This window comes from Aquarana catesbeiana, linkage group LG02 (genome assembly GCF_042186555.1).
Source record: "Aquarana catesbeiana isolate 2022-GZ linkage group LG02, ASM4218655v1, whole genome shotgun sequence".
Taxonomy (NCBI): Eukaryota; Metazoa; Chordata; class Amphibia; order Anura; family Ranidae; genus Aquarana; species Aquarana catesbeiana.
This window is the reverse complement of record NC_133325.1, coordinates 25,856,313-25,879,096: the sequence shown is the minus strand read 5'-3', so window position 1 is coordinate 25,879,096 and position 22,784 is coordinate 25,856,313. Positions and strand designations below refer to the sequence as shown.

The 22,784-nt window shown below is 45.3% G+C and overlaps 1 protein-coding gene across 1 annotated transcript; it reads left to right on the top strand.

Annotated features, from left to right (window-relative positions):
• The first annotated feature begins 3,281 nt into the window (after window positions 1–3,281).
• On the top strand, window positions 3,282–4,306 carry LOC141129633 (olfactory receptor 52D1-like). Its single transcript, XM_073617727.1, has one exon. The coding sequence runs from the start codon at window positions 3,282–3,284 to the stop codon at window positions 4,248–4,250; it is 969 nt and encodes a 322-aa protein (XP_073473828.1). The 3' UTR covers window positions 4,251–4,306.
• Window positions 4,307–22,784: the final 18,478 nt, after the last annotated feature.

Here is a 22,784-nt window from a genome sequence, read left to right as displayed (position 1 = left end):
ATTGGTGGTCAGTGTAGTGTCTCCTTACATTGGTGGTCAGTGTAGTGTCTCCTTACATTGGTGGTCAGTGTAGTGTCCCCTTACATTAGTGATCAGTGTAGTGTCTCCTTACGTTGGTGGTCAGTGTAGTGTCTCCTTACATTGGTGGTCAGTGTAGTGTCTCCTTACATTGGTGGTCAGTGTAGTGTCTCCTTACATTGGTGGTCAGTGTAGTGTCTCCTTACATTGGTGGTCAGTGTAGTGTCTCCTTACATTGGTGGTCAGTGTAGTGTCCCCTTACATTAGTGATCAGTGTAGTGTCTCCTTACGTTGGTGGTCAGTGTAGTGTCTCCTTACATTGGTGGTTGGCATAGTGTTTCCTTACATTGGTGGTTGGCATAGTTTCTCCTTGCATTGGTGGTCGGTGTAGTGTCTCCTTACATTGGGGGTTTGTGTAGTCTCTCCTTACATTGGTGGTCAGTGTAGTGTCTCCTTACATTGGTGGTCTGTGTAGTGTCTCCTTACATTGGGGGTCGGTGTAGTGTCTCCTTACATTGGTGGTCTGTGTAGTGTCTCCTTACATTGGGGGTTGGTGTAGTGTCTCCTTACATTGGTGGTCAGTGTAGTGTCTCCTTACATTGGGGGTTGGTGTAGTGTCTCCTTACATTGGTGGTCAGTGTAGTGTCTCCTTACATTGGTGGTCAGTGTAGTGTCTCCTTACATTGGGGTTCAGTGTAGTGTCTCCTTACATTAGTGATCAGTGTAGTGTCTCCTTACATTAGTGATCAGTGTAGTGTCTCCTTACGTTGGTGGTCAGTGTAGTGTCTCCTTACATTGGTGGTTGGCATAGTGTCTCCTTACATTGGTGGTTGGCATAGTTTCTCCTTGCATTGGTGATCAGTGTAGTGTCTCCTTACATTGGGGGTTTGTGTAGTCTCTCCTTACATTGGTGGTCGGTGTAGTGTCTCCTTACGTTGGTGGTCTGTGTAGTGTCTCCTTACATTGGGGGTCAGTGTAGTGTCTCCTTACATTGGTGGTCGGTGTAGTGTCTCCTTACGTTGGTGGTCGCTGTAGTGTCTCCTTACATTGGGGGTTGGTGTAGTGTCTCCTTACATTGGTGGTCAGTGTAGTGTCTCCTTACATTGGGGGTTGGTGTAGTGTCTCCTTACATTGGGGGTTGGTGTAGTGTCTCCTTACATTGGTGGTCAGTGTAGTGTCTCCTTACATTGGGGGTTGGTGTAGTGTCTCCTTACATTGGGGGTTGGTGTAGTGTCTCCTTACGTTGGTGGTCGGTGTAGTGTCTCCTTACATTGGGGGTCGGTGTAGTGTCTCTTTACATTGGGGGTTGGTGTAGTGTCTCCATACATTGGTGGTCAGTGTAGTGTCTCCTTACATTGGGGGTTGGTGTAGTGTCTCCTTACGTTGGTGGTCGGTGTAGTGTCTCCTTACATTGGGGGTCGGTGTAGTGTCTCCTTACATTGGTGGTCGGTGTAGTGTTTCCTTACATTGGTGGTCGGTGTAGTGTTTCCTTACATTGGGAGTTGGTGTAGTGTCTCCATACATTGGTGGTCGATGTAGTGTCTCCTTACATTGGGGGTCAGTGTAGTGTCTCCTTACATTGGGGGTTGGTGTAGTGTCCCCTTACATTGGTAGTCAGTGTGTTGTTTTAGTAATTTCCAGCTATCCTGGAGATGTCCACTTGGGAAGGAATAGGTGGCAGTCCCCCAAAGGAGAAACCACAAACTTCTCTCCCTGCTCTATCCTACATGCCACACTCTATACCCCAAATCCACCCAACTACACACCCAACCCTTCCCACCAAGATGGAGACCCTCCCCAGAACTAACTGGCTTTACAAATTTAACAGCACACAGTAGTATGTTAGGGCGAGTTCACACTTTGCTTCAAAACAAGGCTTCGGACAGGCTTTGTTAAAGCTCTCTGAACGCCAGTCAAAGCTCCTGTCACTAAATAAAACGGTTGGCTTACAGTCCTGTTTACACCTTGCGTTTGCTTGGTGCTTCGATGTGGCTTTGGTGGAGCTTCGATGTGGCTTTGGTGGAGCTTCGATGTGGCTTCGGTGGAGCTTCGATGTGGCTTTGGTGGAGCTTCGATGTGGCTTCGGTGGGGCTTTGATGAGGCTTTGTGGGGCTTCGATGAGGCCTCGTTGGAGCTTCAGTGGGGCTTCAAGCGAGCTTTGCCATAGACTTCAATGGAGGCTTTGAAGACGCTTTGAAGCACCACTGAAGCTACATGGGGTAACATTTTTGAAGTGAAGCCAAAGCAAAAGCAAAAGCAGGTGTAAACAGGACTGTAAGCAAACTATTTTATTTAGTGACAGGAGCTTTGACTAGTGTTCAGAGAGCTTTAACAAAGCCTGTCCGAAGCCTTGTTGAAGCCGAAGCAAGTGTAAACGAGCCCTAACTGAGCATTGTGGCTTTCTGCAATGCAGATGGGTTTCATTGATGTGGTATTCACAATGAGTGGCTCCACAGTGCACATACACACGCCGTGCACGTTACTGCAATGCAATGATGTGAATAGATTAGTGACATGATATGTGGGTGGCATTGTGTGACTGTGGCCTTCGTTACTATACCACAAATGCAGCCCTCCTATCTCTCTTCGGAAACACATATTGTTAAAGAGACCCTGTCACCAACTTAAAAAAATTACGACTAAAAGCAGTTTTTTTTTTACTTTCAATATGATTTTTTATTCACTTGTAACTTGCCTTTCAACATGCTAGAAAAAACGACTTCTCCGCTTCTCCATTCCCTAGCATAGGCCCTATCTGCCTTGCACATCATAACCTTCTCTTTTTCTGGGAGTGTCCAATGACTTACGGCGCTGGCCCAGCTCCTGTGCCCCTCGCTAAATTAATCTTTTATGTAGCTGCCAGGGAAGGTGCAAATGGGAATATTAGAGGGGGACAGCTTTGAGTCTGCTTGGACTCATGACCTCAGATCCAAGGTGTAGGCCCCCACAAGCAGTGTGTGGGGTTTTTTTGATGTCTACACAAGGGAGGCTTTTACAGATAAATAACATACCTAAAATATGTTACACACATATACTCTTAGGGGAAGATTTTGGTTGAAATTAATAGCCTGGTGGTCTTTAAGATTATGTAAACCAAGCCAAAAAAACCAAACCATTGAGAAGACCATTCATTTCTTTCAAGCCTTTTTCTATAGGCAAAGTATTTGTATTGACAGGTTAATGTAACCATTTTGTTCATTTCTTATTATAAGTGTTTATTTTTTATCAGTGATTGGCTCCTTTATTCCTGACAGTAACTGGCCATGCTCCCTGTTCCAAACACTAGTTTCCACATGCCGTCTACGTTCCTCCTCATCGGAATCCCTGGTTTAGAAAATGGAGTTGTGTGGATATCAGTCGTCTTCTGTGCCCTCTATATCCTGGCCATCCTGGGCAACAGCTCCTTACTGTACATCATCAAAACCGAGGAGAGCCTCCATACCCCCATGTATTTCTTCCTCTCCATGCTTGCCCTCAATGACTTGGCCTTCTGCAGCTCCACTGTGCCAAAGACTCTGGGGATCTTCTGGACGAATAGCGGTCTTATTGATTCCCCCAGCTGCCTCACCCAAATGTTCTTCGTCCATTGTCTTTCAGTCATCGAGTCGGGGATCCTGGCTGCTATGGCATATGACCGCTTTGTGGCCATCTGTTCCCCGCTCAGGTACAGTTCGGTCCTCACCTACAGCCTTCTGCAAAAGATTGCACTTGTCATTCTGCTCAGAGCCATTGTGGTCATCGTCCCCATTCCTATTCTGGTAGGGCAGCTCCAGTACTGCGGTGGGAATATTGTGCTGCACTCATACTGCGATCACATGGCCGTGGTCAATGTAGCGTGTGGCAACAAATATGTTGACAGTGTTTATGGATTAGTGATGTCTCTTTGTGTCACCGGGTTCGACTTGCTCATCATTGGACTGTGCTACTCTTTGATCCTACAAGCCATCTTCAAGATGCCCACCAAGGATGCGCGTCAGAAAGCAGTAGGAACATGCAGCTCCCACATCAGTATTATTGTCGTAGCTTATTTCTGTGCGATTTTCTCATTCGTCACATACAGGTTTGGACAGAACACCATCCCTCATAATGTCCACATCCTCTCCTCCAATTTTTATATCTTATTCCTGCCCTTCTGGAACCCTCTCATCTACGGCATGAAGACAAAGCAAATTCGACAACGGGTCAAAAAGGTCCTCTTCTATCAAAGTACATTTCCATGGAACGGGCATTAAAGTAGAATAAAAGGTTCTAGAGAACATTTTATTTAGCTTTGAATGGAACTTAATCACAAATTTAGTTGTAAAAAAAAAAAATACAATCCTCCTACCATTCATATCCATCCATATAACACTATTCCCTAACCACTTGTCTACCGGGGCAAGTTTTTTATTTTTCGTGCACATTTTAAAATCTGAATTTTTAGCTGGAAATGGTTTCAACCCTCCTAAACCACTGGTCTTCAAACTATGGCCCAAGGGGCTGGATGTGGACCTTTGCATGCGTGCCTTAATCTGGCCCTTGGGGCACTATTCCTCCAACAGACACCAATGATGGGGCACCATTCCCCCTACTGACACCATCAATGGATCAATTGGGCACTATTCTTCTCATTAATTTCAACAATGGGGCATTATTCCTCCCATTAGAACCAGTGATGGGGCACTATTCCTCCCACTAATACCAATGATGGGACACTATTCCTCCCACTGATACCAATGATGGGGTACTATTCCTCCCACTGATACCAGTGATGGGGCACTATTCCTCCCACTGATACCAATGATGGGGCACTATTTCTCCCACTGATACCAATAATGGGGCACTATTCCTCCCACTGACACCAATGATGGGGTACTATTCCTCCCACTGACACCAATGATGGAATACTATTCCTCCCACTGACACCAATGATGGGTCACTATTTCTCTTGCTTATACCAATGATGGGGCACTATTCCTCCCACTGATACCAATGATGGGACACTATTCCTCCCACTGATACTAATGATGGGGCACTATTCCTCTCACTGATACCAATGATGGGACACTATTCCTCCCACAGACACCAATGATGGGGCACTTTTCCTCCCACTGACACCAATGGTAGGGCACTATTGCTCCCACTGATACCAATGATGGGGCACTATTCCTCCCACTGATGCCAATGATGGGGCACCATCCCCCCTACTGACAACAGCAATGGGACACTATTCTTCTTGTTTATTTCAACAATGGGGCACTATTCCTCCCATTAATACCAATGATGGGGCACTGATGCTGGGGCATTTTCTGCTCCCACTGGCCACAATAAGACCCCCCTAAAGCCCGAAGGACAGTAAACTGGCCCTTCATTTAGAAAGTTTGAATACCCCTGCCCTAAACAATTATATATCTTCTGAAAGCTTGGAGAATAAAATGATGGGTGTTGCATGATTTTTTTTAATCATTTTAATATTTGTTTTATTACTTTTTTTTAATTACATTTTTTATTTAACTTAAAGTGGTTGTAAACCCTTTTTGGTGACTTTTACCTATAGGTAATATTTTAGGAGATTTTTCACTTGTAGTGCGCCGATGTCGTCATCGGCGCATGCGCTGTGAAGAAACGGACCACCGTCCCGTTTCTTCCCCCAGCGTGTGCCATGACTGACGGCTCCCGCGCCCATGCGCGGGAGTGACGTTATGCAGCTCCGGTCAGTCACAGAGCCAGAGTCCGCGGCCCCGGAAGGAAGAGGGGCGAAGATGGACGCGGCCTGCTCAGGGGACAGCGCAGGCTTCGTTTGCAGGTAAGTGTCATATAATGGGCTAGTATGCGATGCAAACTAGCCCATTATGCTTTTCATTTGCAGGCCTTGCGGGGAGCAAAAGAGGAAGTAAAAACCATCTGGGTTTACTTTTTCTTTAATTGCTATCACAAGGGGCTAACAAGCTCACTATGTGATATCGTGGACAGGTGACAGGTTCTCTTTGTGGAGATACCAGAGTCTGTTAGACCCTCAATGTCTCCCCTGCCCTACATGGCAGCTAATCAAGCACAGATCCTGGTAGATTAGCTGCATCCTCAGCTACAGTAATTGGTGAATGACAGCTGTGACCCTGGAAAGTGGTGTAATACATGTTCGGGTTCATTAGTCGCCAGTGGGATCGGGGAACGGCGGGTACCAAATCATCTCCTGCTCTCAAAGTCTGCTCAGTTTACCATAGTCATGGGCTTCTTGGAGGAGGAGGAGGAGGCCGGTGGAGGAGGAGCTTGGGGGGCTCATCACCTTTATAGCCCTGTAAAATGATCCGGGGGGCTCTAGAGCTGCACAGATCACTTGTACCCTAAAGCTGAGAGTCGGCTGGAAAAGTCAATACCAAACAGCAGCAGCTGTGAGTTTGCTCTAACTCCTTGTAGAGGACGTTTATAAACCTACCTTGGTAGACGAGAGGTTCAAGTAGAACGATGGGCGAAATCATAAACTATATACACGATGGAGTTTGTCAATTGAACTCTGATGGTAATCAGATCGATCCCTGTATCAACCTTCTAATATGTTGTTTTTTTTGGATGTATAAAACCTTTTATATTTAGATATTTTATCTAATATCATAGAAACATAGAAAAGTGACGGCACAAAAGGACCGAGTGGTCCATCGAGTCTGCCCATTTTATTTATTTATTAACCTTGTTGTCTGACTATAGATCTATGTTTATTCCAAGCATGTTTGAAGCCATTTACTGTTGACTGTCTCAATACCTCTGTTTATTCCGATCATCAACTACCCTTTCAGTAGAATAATACTTTCTAACATTCGTTTTGAACTTTCCTCCAGTTGGTTTGAGGTGATGTCCCCGTGTTCTTGATTTTGGTTTCATATAGAAGAGACCGCCTTCCTGAACCTTATTCGCCCCCCTTGATGTATTTAAAGGTTTCAGTCATATCTCCCCTTTCCCTTCTTTCCTCCAGACTGTACATATTAGGTCCCTGAAGTCGCTCTCAATATGTTTTATCCCCCCAAACCTTTCACCATTTTTGTTACCCGTCTCTGAACTCGTTCTATCTTACCAATATCTTTCTGTAAGTGAGGTCCCCAGAACTGGACACAGTATTCTAAATACTCACTAATATCATGCTTGGGATAAACATAGGTCTACCCAAAGACAAAAAAAAGGTTAAAAAATACAACCAAAAAATAATTTAACAAAGGGTAGATTCGACCACTTGGTTTTATAATTAATTTCACAGCTCTTACAATGAAAAATTCTTTCTGCATCTAAAAATATAATCTGCTTCATTTCACTTTGGGGACCTTAAGCAGAACTCCAGCCAATAATAACAAGATAAATAGCCTGTTAAAAGATAAAATCCTGAGCTATGGTGACCTGGTCAGTGGATCCATTTACAGGGAGCGCATCCAGAAGTGAGTTGCTGCTGTCTGGGTGACTACACAGAGCAGGGATCTTCAAACTACGGCCCTCCAGCTGTTGCCGATCTACAAGTCCCATGAGGCATTGTAAAACTCTGACATTCACAGACATGACTAGGCATGATGGGAATTGTAGTCCCTGAACAACTGGAGGGCCGTAGTTTGAGGACCCCTGACACAGAGCATGAAGGCCAGCGGGGCTGTGCAGGAGGGGCCTACCGGGGTAGTTGAATGGTTGTCTGTCATGTCCTCCATGTTTCCCATTAACTCGTTGGGCGCCAAATACTGGTTCACACATGAGGCCTACCCCACGTGGGTTCTTCTGGACTATGTTAGACACCTTGTACAGGGTCACTTTACTGCACACATGGGATACTTTTGTCTTGGTGCCATTTTCATAAATGCCCTGGGACAGGGCTGAGCCTGCCGTGGGGGAGAGCTTGACCTTAAGGAGGGCCTCCACTGTTATGCCCCGTACACACGGTCGGATTTTCCGATGGAAAATGTCCGATCGGAGCGTGTTGTCAGAAATTCCGACTGTGTGTGGGCTCCATCGGACATTTTCCATCGGATTTTCCGACACACAAAGTTTGAGAGCAGGATATAAAATTTTCCGACAACAAAATCCATTGTCGGAAATTCCGATCGTGTGTACACAAATCCGACGGACAAAGTGCCACGCATGTTCAGAATAAATAAAGGGATGAAAGCTATTGGCCACTGCCCCGTTTATAGTCCCGACGTACGTGTTTTACATCACCACGTTCAGAACGATCGGATTTTCCGACAACTTTGTGTGACCGTGTGTATGCAAGACAAGTTTGAGCCAACATCGGTCGGAAAAAATCCTAGGATTTTGTTGTCGGAATGTCCGAACAAAGTCCGACCGTGTGTACGGGGCATTAGAGATGAAAGTACACCATGTATAATTGCCAAGCAACTGTTCTCCAGTTAGCTCTCTTCCCCGTGCCAATGTACACCTTCTCTGTAATGTGCATTTAGGAGGGACATGCTGAGCCAATGTCCACATCCACCTGTCCAGCGTCTTCCACTACCGTTCGCCAGTAGCGGAGTGGGCTCCGCCATGCACTCTGCACGGGCTCCACACCTGCACCCACTTGACTCTCGGCCTTCCTTATCTCTGTACAGGATGGGAAGCCTCCGCCATGCAATCTGCTCCCGTTGCTGTGCAAGACAGACCGCTGGCCGAAGGAGTGCCAACATCTACTTGGTTCTAGAGGCCAGCCCACCCAAAACAGGTACACGCAATTGACAGGCTTCTGTAAAACTTCTGTTCCTCTGGGGAACCATTTGTGTCTTCTCACTGCTCCACACCGATGTCTTCATACCCCAATGTGTTTAAGACCAACTTGGTGAACTGCGTGCCCGTTACTTACAATACACCCCTTTCAGGAACTGCAGACCAGGCAAGGACAACGTTTAAATACTTTACTTGGTAAAAGTGCAGAAATAAACATTTCACATTCCAACAGGCAAGACGTGATATTTCCCTAACTAACACTACAGATTAGGTGCTGCCCCGGCATACCTGAAAAAAGGTGCATTTCAGAGTTTATAGTCCTTCCAAGGCTCTCTCACACAAGTGTAAATCCTTATGAGGCACATTCCAGCACTGGTGTCTTCGGGGTGAACCCCAGGTTCCGATAGCTTTACATCCCGATAGTGATATGTAGCATCCGTCTGATTCCGTGGAGAACTTCCACATGTACTGACAAATCCTGGGCTCTCCCTGGGCTCCGGACCTCGGCTCCTTTATATGTCACAGGACCAGTGGGTCGGACCCACTAAGATAACCCGCTAAATAGACATGTGTGGTTTGTTTTCGTTCCGAATCCAAATTCGGACACATTTTTTAATTATGCGGGAAGTCAGATGTATCAGAATTACAATAGTAACTAAAACGAATCCAAAATAACGAAATTCAAATTTAGATGAAATTCAAATCAAATTCAAAATGTTTTAGAATTCGATTCGAATTTCCCAATGGAATATAATAGAATAGAAAATAAAGGAATAAAATAGAAAATAATATATTAGAATAGAAAAGAATATAATAGAAAATAGAAGGATTGGAATAGAAAATAAAAGAACAGAATAGAAAAAACAATAGGATAAAATAAAATGGAAAGAATATAACCATTTCCCAAAATTCAGATAGAATAAATTAGAATAGAACAGAGGGGGATAAAATAGAATAGAAAAAACAATAGACTAGATAGAGCAGAGTGAAATAGAAAGAATATAACCATCTTCCGAAATTCCAATTTCAAATAGAATAAATTCAAATTCGAATTTGAATAGATTAGAAAAGAATAGAATGGCATATAATAGAAAATAGAATAAACTAAAAGAATAGATTAGAATAGAATGGAAAAAAAACAATAGAATAGAGTAAAATAGAATTACCATCTTCCGAAATGCAAATTTCAAATAGAATACATTTGAATTAGAATAGAATAGAATAGAATAGAAAATAAAAGAATGGAATAGAAAAGAGTAGAATGGAAAATAATAGAAAAAAAAAGAATAGAATAGAATAGAAAGAATATAACCATCTTCCAAAGTTTGAATTGCAAATAGATTAAATTCGAATTCAAATGGAATAGATTCTAATTTGATTTGAATTCCCATTCAAATTTTTGGAATTTGGTCAAATTGAGTTCAATTCATCTGAATTTGGAAAATTTAAATCAAATTCAATTTTGAATAAACAAAACAAATTCCGGAAAACAAATTTAATTAATCTAACTAAACAAATTTATGTAAATAAATAAATATTTTTTTTTAGTTCTGCACATGTCTACCGCCAAAAACAGGCCAAGGAACAGGGAAAGGTCTCAACTCCTACCCTCTTGGCCGGGGCAGCACCAAACTCACTGGCTAAATCTTTCATCCTGCTTCGCTTTTGCTACTGATAACATAGGCAGCCATACTGTGAGTTCTGGTGGTGGTATTGGCACAGTGGATATTTGCAGCTCACTTTATACACCCAGAAGGGATTAAAGGAGAAAACTTGCACTTTCAGTTTTATGAACTGGTGGAATCACTTTTCATTTCTACACGGACTGTTGATTTTTTTTATAGATTCATTTATTTGATTTATATTTGAGGAAATATTGTTTATTTATTGCATGATTTTTAGGTATTTGTGTACAGTGCCTTGCAAAAGTATTCACCCCCTTGGCATTTTTCGTGTTTTGTTGCCTCACAACCTGGAATTAACATGGATTGTTTGAGGATTTGCATCATTTAATTTACAGAACATGCCCACAACTTTGAAGATTTTTTTTTTATTGTGAAGCAAACAACAAATAGGACAAAATAACAGAAAAAGTCAATGTGCATAACTATTCACCCCCCTAAGAGCCCTTGCACACTGGGGCGGTTTGCAGGCGCTATTGCGCTAATAATAGCGCTTGCAAACCGCCCCGAAAGTGCCGCTGCTTTCATTCCAGTGTGAAAGCCCCGAGGGCTTGCACACTGGAGCGATGCGCTGGCAGGACGGTAATAAAAGTCCTGCTAGCAGCATCTTCGGAGCGGTGAAGGAGCGGTGTGTATACCGCTCCTTTACCGCTCCTGCCCATTGAAATCAATGGGACGGCGCGGCTATACCGCCGGCAATGCGCCTCTGCAGAGGCGCTTTGCGGTGGTATTTAACCCTTTCTCGGCCGCTAGCGGGGGGTAAAACCGCCCCGCTAGCGGCCGCATACCGACGGTAAAACGCCGCTATTAATAGCGGCGTTTTACCGCCGACGCCGCCCCCCGCCCCAGTGTGCAAGGGCTCTAAAGTCAATACTTTGTAGAGTCACCTTTTGCGGCTATCACAGCTCCAAGTCGCTTTGGATAAGTCTCTATGACTTGCCACATTTTACCACTGAGATTTTTGCCCATTCCTCCTTGCAAAACTGCTCCAGCTCCGTCAAGTTGGATGGTTTGCGCTTATGAACAGCAATCTTTAAGTCTGACCACAGATTTTCTATTGGATTGAGGTTATGGCTTTGACTAGGCCATTCCAACAAATTTACATGTTTCACCTTAAACCACTCAAGTGTTGCTTTAGCAGTGTGTTTGGGGTCATTGTCAAGCTGGAAGGTGAATCTCCGTCCTAGCCTCAAATCACACATAGAGTGGTACAGGTTTTGCTCAAGAATATCCCTGTATTTATCACCATCCATCTTTCCCTCAACTCTGACCAGTTTCCCAGTCCTGACTTCTGAAAAACATCCCCACAGCATGATGCTGCCACCACCATGTTTCACGGTGGGGATGGTGTTCTTTGGGTGATGTGGTGTTTTGGGTTTGCGCCAGACATAGCGTTTTCTTTGATGGCCAAAAAGTTCAATTTTAGTCTCATCAGACCAGAACACCTTCCTCCATACATTTTGGGAGTCTCCCACATGCCTTTTCGCAAACTCAGAACGTGCCATTTTGTTTTTTGCTGAAAGTAATGGCTTTCTTCTGGCCACTCTGCCATAAAGCCCAACTCTATGAAGCGTACGGCTTATTGTCGTCCTATGTACAGATACTCCAGTCTCTGCTGTGGAACTCTACAGCTCCTCCAGGGTTCCCTTAGGTCTCTGTGCTGCTTCTCTGATTAATGCCCTCCTTGCCCGGTCTGTGAGTTTTGGTGTGCGGCCGTCTCTTGGCAGGTTTGCTGTTGTGCCATGTTCTTTCCATTTGGTTATGATAGATTTGATGGTGCTCCTAGGGATCATCAAAGATTTGGATATTTTTTTTATAACCTAACCCTGACTTGTACTTCTCAACAACATTGTCCCTTACTTGTTTGGAGAGTTCCTTGGTCTTCATGGCAGTGTTTGGTTAGTGGTGCCTCTTGCTTAGGTGTTGCAGCCTCTGGGGTCTTTCACAAAGGTGTGTCTATGTAATGATAGATCATGTGACACTTAGATTGCACACAGGTGGACATCATTTCACTAATTATGTGACTTCTGAAGGTAATTGGTTGCACCAGAGCTTTTTATGGGCTTCATAACAAAGGGGGTGAATACATACGCACATGACAATTATCAGTTTTATGTATATATTTTTCTAATTTTACTTCACCAACTTAGACTATTGTGTTCTGATCCATCACATATAATTCAGATTAAAAAAACATTGAACTAAAGGCTGTGATGTAACAAAATAGGTAAAAAGCCAAGGGGGTGAATATTTTTGCAAGGCACTGTACATATGTTTTCTGAGTGTCGTACCCATATTCATAGATTTCACTGAGTGTGATTGGGTGCATTGACCTCTGGTGCCAGCTGCTATTGTCCTCCACTATGCACTGACTGAACAGTTCTATATTCCCTAAGGAGCAGGACTGGGATGGTCCATGAAATACATTTAAGAAAATAAATAACAAAGTGCCCTCGTACACTAAAACAATAGTATGAATATTATGAATCCCCACTCTGCGCTGAATATAACCCCCTAAAAATCGTAAAAAAATACATATATCACACTTCTGCTGCATTTAGAATATTAAATGTATTAAAAAAAAAAATCTGACTTATGTAGACCCACATTGCAGTAAAAAAAAACCCCTCAAACTTATAAACTGACCGGCCGGGCAAGGAGAGCATTCATCAGAGAAGAGCCAAGAGGTCCATGGTAACTCTGGAGGAGCTGCAGAGATCCACAGCTCAGGTGGGAGAATCTGTCCACAGGACAACTATTAGTCGTGTTCTCCACAAATCTGCCCTTTATGGAAGAGTGACAAGAAGAAAGACATTGGTGAAAGAAAGTCATAAGAAGTCCAGTTTGTAGTTTGTGAGAAGCCATGTGGAGGACACAGCAAACATGTGGAAGAAGGTGATCTGGTCAGAGGAGACCAAAATTCAACTTTTTGGCCTAAAAGCAAAACGCTATGTGTGGGGGAAAACTAACACTGCACATCACCCTGAACACACCATCCCCACCGTGAAACATGGTGGTGGCAGCATCATGTGGTGGGGATGCTTTTCTTCAGCAGGGACAGGGAAGCTGGTCAGAGTTGATGGGAAAGGGGGTTCTACAAAGTATTGACTCAGGGGGGCGCCATACAAATGCCCCCCACACTTTTCACATATTTATTTGAAAATATTTGGAAAACCATTTATCATATTCCTTCCACTTCACAATTATGTGCCACTTTGTGTTGGTCTATCACATAAAATCCCAATAAAATACATTTATGTTTTTGGTTGAAACATGACAAAGTGTGGGAAATTTCATAGTTACATAGTTACATAGTAGGTGAGGTTGAAAAAAGACACAAGTCCATCAAGTCCAACCTATGTGTGTGATTATGTGTCAGTATTGCATTGTATATCCCTGTATGTTGTGGTCATTCAGGTGCTTATCTAATAGTTTCTTGAAGCTATCAATGCTCCCCACTGAGACCACCGCCTGTGGCAGGGAATTCCACATCCTTGCCGCTCTTACAGTAAAGAACCCTCTACGTAGTTTAAGATTAAACCTCTTTTCTTCTAATTTTAATGAGTGGCCACGAGTCTTGGTAAACTCTCTTCTGCGAAAAAGTTTTATCCCTATTGAGGGGTCACCAGTCCGGTATTTGTAAATTGAAATCATATCCCCTCTCAAGCGTCTCTTCTCCAGAGAGAATAAGTTCAGTGCTCGCAACCTTTCCTCATAACTAAGATCCTCCAGACCCTTTATTAGCTTTGTTGCCCTTCTTTGTACTCGCTCCATTTCCAGTACATCCCTCCTGAGGACTGGTGCCCAGAACTGGACCGCATACTCTAGGTGCGGCCGGACCAGAGTCTTGTAGAGCGGGAGAATTATTGTTTTATCTCTGGAGTTGATCCCCCTTTTAATGAATGCCAATATTCTGTTTGCTTTGTTAGCAGCAGCTTGGCATTGCCTGCCATTGCTGAGCCTATCATCTACTAGGACCCCCAGGTCCTTTTCCATCCTAGATTCCCCCAGAGGTTCTCCCCCCAGTGTATAGATTGCATTCATATTTTTGCCACCCAAATGCATTATTTTACATTTTTCTACATTGAACCTCATTTGCCATGTAGTCGCCCACCCCATTAATTTGTTCAGGTCTTTTTGCAAGGTTTCCACGTCCTGCGGAGAAGTTATTGCCCTGCTTAGCTTAGTATCGTCTGCAAATACAGAGATTGAACTGTTTATCCCATCCTCCAGATCGTTTATGAACAAATTAAATAGGATTGGTCCCAGCACAGAACCTTGGGGAACCCCACTACCCACCCCTGGCCATTCTGAGTACTCCCCATTTATCACCACCCTCTGAACTCGCCCTTGTAGCCAGTTTTCAATCCATGTACTCACCCTATGGTCCATGCCAACAGACCTTATTTTGTACAGTAAACGTTTATGGGGAACTGTGTCAAATGCTTTTGCAAAATCCAGATACACCACGTCTACAGGCCTTCCTTTATCTAGATGGCAACTCACCTCCTCATAGAAGGTTAATAGATTGGTTTGGCAAGAACGATTCTTCATGAATCCATGCTGGTTACTGCTAATGATTAGGGATGAGCCGAACACCCCCCGGTTTGGTTCGCACCAGAACCTGCGAACGGACCGAAAGTTCGCACGAACGTTAGAACCCCATTGACGTCTATGGGACTCGAACGTTCAAAATCAAAAGTGCTTATTTTAAAGGCTAATTTGCATGGTATTGTCCTAAAAAGGGTTTGGGGACCCGGGTCCTACCCCAGGGGACATGTATCAATGCAAAAAAAACTTTTAAAAACGGACGTTTTTTCGGGAGCAGTGATTTTAATGATGCTTAAAGTAAAAAAAAAAAAAAGTGAAATATTCCTTTAAATATCGTACCTGAGGGGTGTCTATAGTATGCCTGTAAAGTGACGCGTGTTTCCCGTGTTTAGAACAGTCCCTGCACCAAATGTCATTTTTAAAGGAAAAAATCTCATTTAAAACTGCTTGCGGGTTTAATGTAATGTCGGGTCCTGGCAATATGGATGAAAATCAGTGAGACAAATGGCATGGGTACCCCCCAGTCCATTACCAGGCCCTTTGGGTCTTGTATGGATATTAAGGGGAACCCCGCACCCAAATTAAAATAAGGAAAGGTGTGGGGCCACCAGGCCCTATATACTCTGAACAGCAGTATACAGGCTGTAGGTTTGTTGTTAAGTAGAATCTCTTTGTAATTTTGAACGGGTACATCTTTAACGTGTTTAGCTCAAGCCAAAAAATCTTTTTTAAGCTTTTTGGAAAACATAGGGAAGGGTTATCACCCCTGTGACATTTGTTTTGCTGTCTTTCCTCCTCTTCAGAAGATTTCACCTCACTTTTTGTCCCAATGGATTGGAAAGCATCAGTGGAAAGGAGAAATGTTTTTCCCATATTAACTCTTACAGGAGAGAATTTCCCTTCCTAGGGGTAGATTTCACTTCCTGTTGTCTCCTTCCGTTTGCAAGTAGGAGTCGTTTGTAAGTTAGTTGTTTGAAAGTAGGGTCCTGCCCTATATACTCAGCAGAAATTTGGGCCTTAGGTGTTGCTGTGGCCACAACACTGTAAGCCCTCACAGGGCTCTGCTGTGAAATATTAGATCAAGAATTGTAATTACATGCCCCTGTTGAACAGGAGCTGAAAAATTAGGCCTTAGGCACTGGTGCTGGTGCCACAACACTGCAACCCCTCACAGACACTCTAGTTGGAATGCAGGAACGAGCCCTGCTGCAAAGTATTGCATCAAAAATTGTAATTACACGCCCCTGTTAAACAAGGGCTGAAAAATTGGGCCTTAGGCACTGGTGCTGGTGCCACAACACTGCAACCCCTCACAGACACTCTAGTTGGAATGCAGGAACGAGCCCTGCTGCAAAGTATTACATCAAAAATCGTAATTACACGCCCCTGTTAAACAGGGGCTGAAAAATTGTGCCTTAGGCACTGGTGGTGGCACCCAGAACCAAAAATGTTCTTACAAGCTATCAGCGTGATGATTGAGGAGGAAGAGGATAATTACTCAGGGATAGTCACTCAGCATCAGCATAGGCAGTCTTTGAAGGGATCTGAGATTTCAAAAAAAATTATTCGGTTACATCAGCATCAGGTGCTTGGTAGCTGGTGGTGATCCAAGACTCATTCATTTTTATGAAGGTCAGTCGATCGACCGAGTCAGTGGACAGACGCACCCTGTGATCGGTTACCACGCCTCCAGCAGCACTGAATGTGCGTTCCGAAAGAACGCTGGATGCAGGACAGGCCAGTAGCTCAATTGCATACTGTGCAAGCTCTGGCCAGTGATCCATCCTCAAGACCCAGTAACCCAGAGGATTTTCGGTGGGAAAGGTGTCCAAGACTGATCTTGCCCCTAGGTATTCCTGCACCATGTAAAACAGACGCTGGCAATGGTTGCTGGAACCGATCATACCTTGGGGCTGCGGACCAAAAAATTGTCTGAACGCATCGGTCAGACGGCCACCTTCTCCACCGCTCCTTATGTGACTGACCGAAGCCTCAGCAACATGTTGTCCAGAAACAGGAGTTTGTAACCTCCCAGTCTCTGGGAACGCGTTGCACAGACCTTTCTGCAAGGCCTCCCGAAGATGTTTCATCCTCTGCTCCCTCTGCGATGGCAAGATAAGGTCCGCAACCTTACCCTTGTAACGTGGATCAAGGAGGGTTGCCAGCCAGTATTGGTCCTTCTCCTTGATACCACGAATACGAGGATCCTTACGCAGGCTTTGCAGGATCAGGGAGGCCATGCAGCGTAGGTTTGCTGAGGCATTCGGTCCGGAGTAATCTGGGTCACTAAGGACGACATGGTCCGCAGCCACCTCCTCCCAGCCACGTACAAGTCCATGTGTTTCTTGGGACTGATCCCTTAAAGACTGCTGCTGATGCTGAGTGCCAGGCTCCACCTCCATACTGACACAATCTTCCTCCTCCTCCTCCTCCTCTTCCTCCTCGTCCTCTTCCTGTGTGATCGGCGGGCACGCAGGAACACTGTCTGGATAAAGGGGGCCTTGAGAGCTAAGGAAGTCCTCCTCTTCCTGCCTCTGTTCTGCCTCAAGTGCCCTGTCCATTATTCCACTCAGCGTGTGCTCCAACGGGTGGACAAGGGGGACAGTGTCACTGATGCATGCACTGTCACTGCTCACCATCCTCGTGGCCTCCTCAAATGGTGACAGGACAGTGCATGCATCCCTGATTATGGCCCACTGGCGTGGGGAAAAAAAACCAAGCTCCCCTGACCCTGTCCTGGTGCCATAGTCGCACAGGTACTCATTGATGGCCCTCTGCTGCGTGTGCAGCCGCTGCAGCATGGCCAACGTTGAGTTCCACCTGGTGGGCATGTCACAGATTAGGCGGTTCTTGGGCAGGTTAAACTCCTTTTGGAGGTCCGTCAGCCGAGCACTGGCATTATATGACCGGCGGAAATGCACACAGACTTTCCTGGCCTGCCTCAGGACATCCTGTAAGCCCGAGTACCTGCCCAAGAACCGCTGCACCACCAAGTTAAGGACGTGAGCCAAACAGGGCACATGGGTCATTTGTCCCTGTCGGAGGGCAGAGAGGAGGTTGGTGCCATTGTCGCAAACCACCATTCCTGCCTTAAGTTGGCGTGGCGTCAACCACCTCTGAACCTGCCCCTGCAGAGCTGACAGAACCTCTGCCCCAGTGTGGCTCCTGTCCCCCAAGCACACCAGCTCAAGCACCGCATGGCATCTTTTGGCCTGCGTACTTGCGTAGCCCCTTGAACGACTACGGAGCACCGCTGGTTCCGAGGAAGAGGCCATGGAGGAAGAAGAAGAGGAGGGGGTGGAGGAGAGAGGTGTGTCACAATCATTAGCATTTTGGAGGCGTGGTGGTGGAACAACCTCCAACACTACTGCACCTTGTCCTGCATCCTTCCCAGCTGCCAGCAGAGTCACCCAATGCGCCGTGAAACTTAGGTAACGTCCCTGTCCATGCCTGCTGGACCATGAGTCAGCGGTAATATGCACCTTACCTCTACCACATGCTGGTAGAGAGCCGGAATTGCCTTCCGTGAGAAAAAGTGGCGTTCGGGTACCTGCCACTGAGGAACCGCACATTCCACAAACTCACGGAAGGGGGCAGAGTCTACCAACTGAAAAGGCAGCAGTTGAAGTGCTAGCAATTTTGCCAAGCTAGCATTCAACCGTTGGGCATGTGGATGGCTGGGAGCAAACTTCTTTCGGCGGTGCAGCAGCTGGGGCAGGGAAATTTGCCTGGTACAATCTGACGTCGGTGTACCAAAATCAGATTGCCCACAAGTACGTGGCTGTGACACACCTAATTCTACACCTTCATTCCTCTCAGTGCAGGTCTCAGAGAGGACTGAAGGTCTAGTGGGGTTGGAAATCTCAGCTGATGAGGAGCAAGCAGAGGTCCTCTTTGTTCTTTGGTGTGGGTCTTTTAGATACGCTTGCCAACGAACTGCATGGCAGGTCAACATATGTCTGGTCAAGCATGTGGTACCCAAGCGGGAGATGTTTTGGCCACGCGAGATACGCTTGAGACATATGTTTGTAAATAGCAGCGGTGCGATCTGATGCACTCATCTCAAAAAAGGCCCACACCAAAGAACTTTTTGAAAAACGCGCAGAGACTGCAGCGCCCTGCACATGTGGAGCTTTGGGGTGTGATGCAGTCAATGTGCTGCCCTTAGGCTGGCCCCTGGAGGGCATCCTGCCTCGTTGGTGATGTGCCGCCTCCTCCTCCTCCTCCTCTCTCCTATCAGGCACCCACGTTGAGTCAGTGACCTCATCATCCCCTCCCTCCTCATCACTGGAGCAAACCTGGCAGTATGCTGCAGCAGGGGGAGCATGACTGCCAGATTGCTGTCCTTCTTGGGCACCCCCTCTGTCCGTGCTCGTGTTACTGCCTTCATCGAGCTCAGTATCATCATCAGAGCCTTCCAAACGCTGGGCATCCTCCTGGAGCATGTACCCAACACTGTGGTCAAACAGTTCGAGGGACTCCTCAGGAGGACATGGTGGGGCTAGGGAAGGAGTCACTGATGACATTGAGCCAAGGGAAGAGGCCGCTGCTTTGCCAGACAAAGTACCCTGGGCATGGGTGAGAGAGGATGAGGAGGATGAGGACGGCTTGGTCATCCACTCGACCAAGTCTTCCGCATGTTGCGGCTCAACATGGCCAGCTGCCGAAAAAAAGGCCAAGCGTGTCCCATGGCCACGTGCTGATGAGGATGCACCGTCTCCACGACCAGCACTAGACACAGAGCCTGCTTGCCCTCTCTTATTGGCTTGTGACTGTCTGCCTCTCCTTCTTGGCCTTCCAGACATACTAATGGCCTGTAGCTGCACTAAGCTGGGATATATATATATATATATATATATATATATATATATATATATATATGTACTGATACTGCAGCTAGCAAAATCAACTGCCTGCCTGTAGTATGAGAACACCACCAACCTTCTACAGGTAGCTTTAGCTGAACACTGTGAGGTGGACGCACCCCACTAACTTGTAGGTTTAGCTGAACACTGTGAGCAGGGCGCACCCCACTAACTTGTAGGTTTAGCAGAACACTGTGAGCAGGACGCACTGCACTAACTGTAAATAGTCTAGCTGCCTGACTGTGGTACTAATAGGATCAAAAGAACACCAGCAATTTTCTTTAAAATACTGTAACAAGACAAGCCTGCCTGTCAGTAAGAAGATAACAGGAACGGATCTAGCTGAACACTGTGAGCAGGACGCACCCCACTAGCTTGTTGGTTTAGCTGAACACCGTGAGGTGGACGCACCCCACTAACTTGTAGGTTTAGCTGAACACTGTGAGCAGGACGCACCCCACTAACTTGTAGGTTTAGCAGAACACTGTGAGCAGGACGCACTGCACTAACTGTAAATAGTCTAGCTGCCTGACTGTGGTACTAATAGGATCAAAAGAACACCAGCAATTTTCTTCAGGTAGCTGTATTTACTGTAACAAGACAAGCCTGCCTGTCAGTAAGAAGATAACAGAAACGGATCTAGCTGAACACTGTGAGCAGGACGCACCCCACTAGCTTGTAGGTTTAGCTGAACACTGTGAGGTGGACGCACCCCACTAACTTGTAGGTTTAGCTGAACACTGTGAGCAGGACGCACCCCACTAACTTGTAGGTTTAGCAGAACACTGTGAGCAGGACGCACTGCACTAACTGTAAATAGTCTAGCTGCCTGACTGTGGTACTAATAGGATCAAAAGAACACCAGCAATTTTCTTCAGGTAGCTGTATTTACTGTAACAAGACAAGCCTGCCTGTTAGTAAGAAGATAACAGAAACGGATCTAGCTGAACACTGAGCAGGACGCACCCCACTAGCTTGTAGGTTTAGCTGAACACTGTGAGGTGGACGCACCCCACTAACTTGTAGGTTTAGCTGAACACTGTGAGCAGGACGCACCCCACTTACTTGTAGGTTTAGCAGAACACTGTGGGCAGGACGCACTGCACTAACTGTAAATAGTCTAGCTGCCTGACTGTGGTACTAATAGGATCAAAAGAACACCAGTAATTTTCTTTAAAATACTGTAACAAGACAAGCCTGCCTGTCAGTAAGAAGATAACAGGAACGGATCTAGCTGAACACTGTGAGCAGGACGCACTGCACTAAATGTAAATAGTCTAGCTGCCTGACTGTGGTACTAATAGGATCAAAAGAACACCAGTAATTTTCTTCAAAATACTGTAACAAGACAAGCCTGCCTGTCAGTAGGAATATAACACGAACGGATCTAGCTGAACACTGTGAGCAGGACGCACTGCACTAAATGTAAATAGTCTAGAAGATAACAGGAACGGATCTAGCTAAACTGAATACAGTGTATATATATATATATATATATATATGCAACACCTGGGATGCATATATATACACAATACACTTTAAGTGCAGCTAACTGACTGACTGTCCTGCCTAATCTAGCTAACTCAAATGAAATGACACTGTCTCTCTCTCTCTCTCTAAGCACACCGGAACACACTGCACAGGGCCGCCGTGCAGGCGGCCTTATATAGTGTGGGGCGTGTACTAAATCCCCTGAGCCATAATTGGCCAAAGCCTCCTTGGCTTTGGCCAATTATGGCTCTCTGTTAAGGCGGCGCTGTGATTGGCCAAGCATGCGGGTCATAGTGCATGCTTGGCCAATCATCAGCAAGCAATGCACTGCAATGCCGCAGTGAATTATGGGCCGTGACGCGCCACACGAATTTGGCGCGAACGGCCCATATTGTTCGGAATTTGCCGAACGGGCGAACAGCCGATGTTCGAGTCGAACATGGGTTCGACTCGAACACGAAGCTCATCCCTACTAATGATATCGTTCGTATTACTAAAATCCTGTATATAGTCCCTTATCATCCCCTCCAAGAGTTTACATACTATCGATGTTAGGCTAACTGGTCTGTAATTCCCAGGGATGTATTTTGGGCCCTTTTTAAATATAGGTGCTACATTGGCTTTTCTCCAATCAGCTGGTACCATTCCAGTCAGTAGACTATCTGTAAAAATTAGGAACAACGGTCTGGCAATCACTTGACTGAGTTCCCTAAGTACCCTCGGATGCAAGCCATCTGGTCCCGGTGATTTATTAATGTTAAGTTTCTCAAGTCTAATTTTAATTCCGTCCTCTGTTAACCATGGAGGTGCTTCCTGTGTTGTGTCATGAGGATAAACACTGCAGTTTTGGTTACTGAAGCCCCCCGATTCACTCGTGAAGACTGAGGAGAAGAATAAATTCAATACCTTCGCCATCTCCCCATCCTGTGTAACCAGATGTCCTTCCTCATTCTTTATGGGGCCAATATGGTCTGTCCTCCCTTTTTTACTGTTTACATACTTAAAGAATTTCTTGGGATTTTTTTTGCTCTCCTCCGCTATGTGTCTTTCATGTTCTATCTTAGCTGTCCTAATTACACCTTTACATATCCTGTTGCATTCTTTATAAACTCTGAATGCTGAGGATGATCCCTCAACCTTGTATTTTTTGAAGGCCTTCTCCTTTGCTTTTATATGCATTTTTAAATTGGAGTTAAGCCATCCAGGACTTTTGTTCGCTCTTTTAAATTTGTTACCCAATGGGATACATTGGCTAATGCCCTTATTTAATATGCTCTTAAAACAAACCCATCTCTCCTCCGTATTCTTTGTTTCTAATATTTTATCCCAGTTTATGCCTTTTAGCAAGGTTTGTAGTTTAGGGAAGTTGGCTCTTTTGAAATTCAGTGTCTTTGTAGTCCCTTTATGTTTCCTATTTGTGTGATTTATACTGAAACTAATTGACCTGTGATCGCTGTTACCTAAATTGCCCCGCATTTCCACATCCGTGATCAGGTCTGTATTGTTG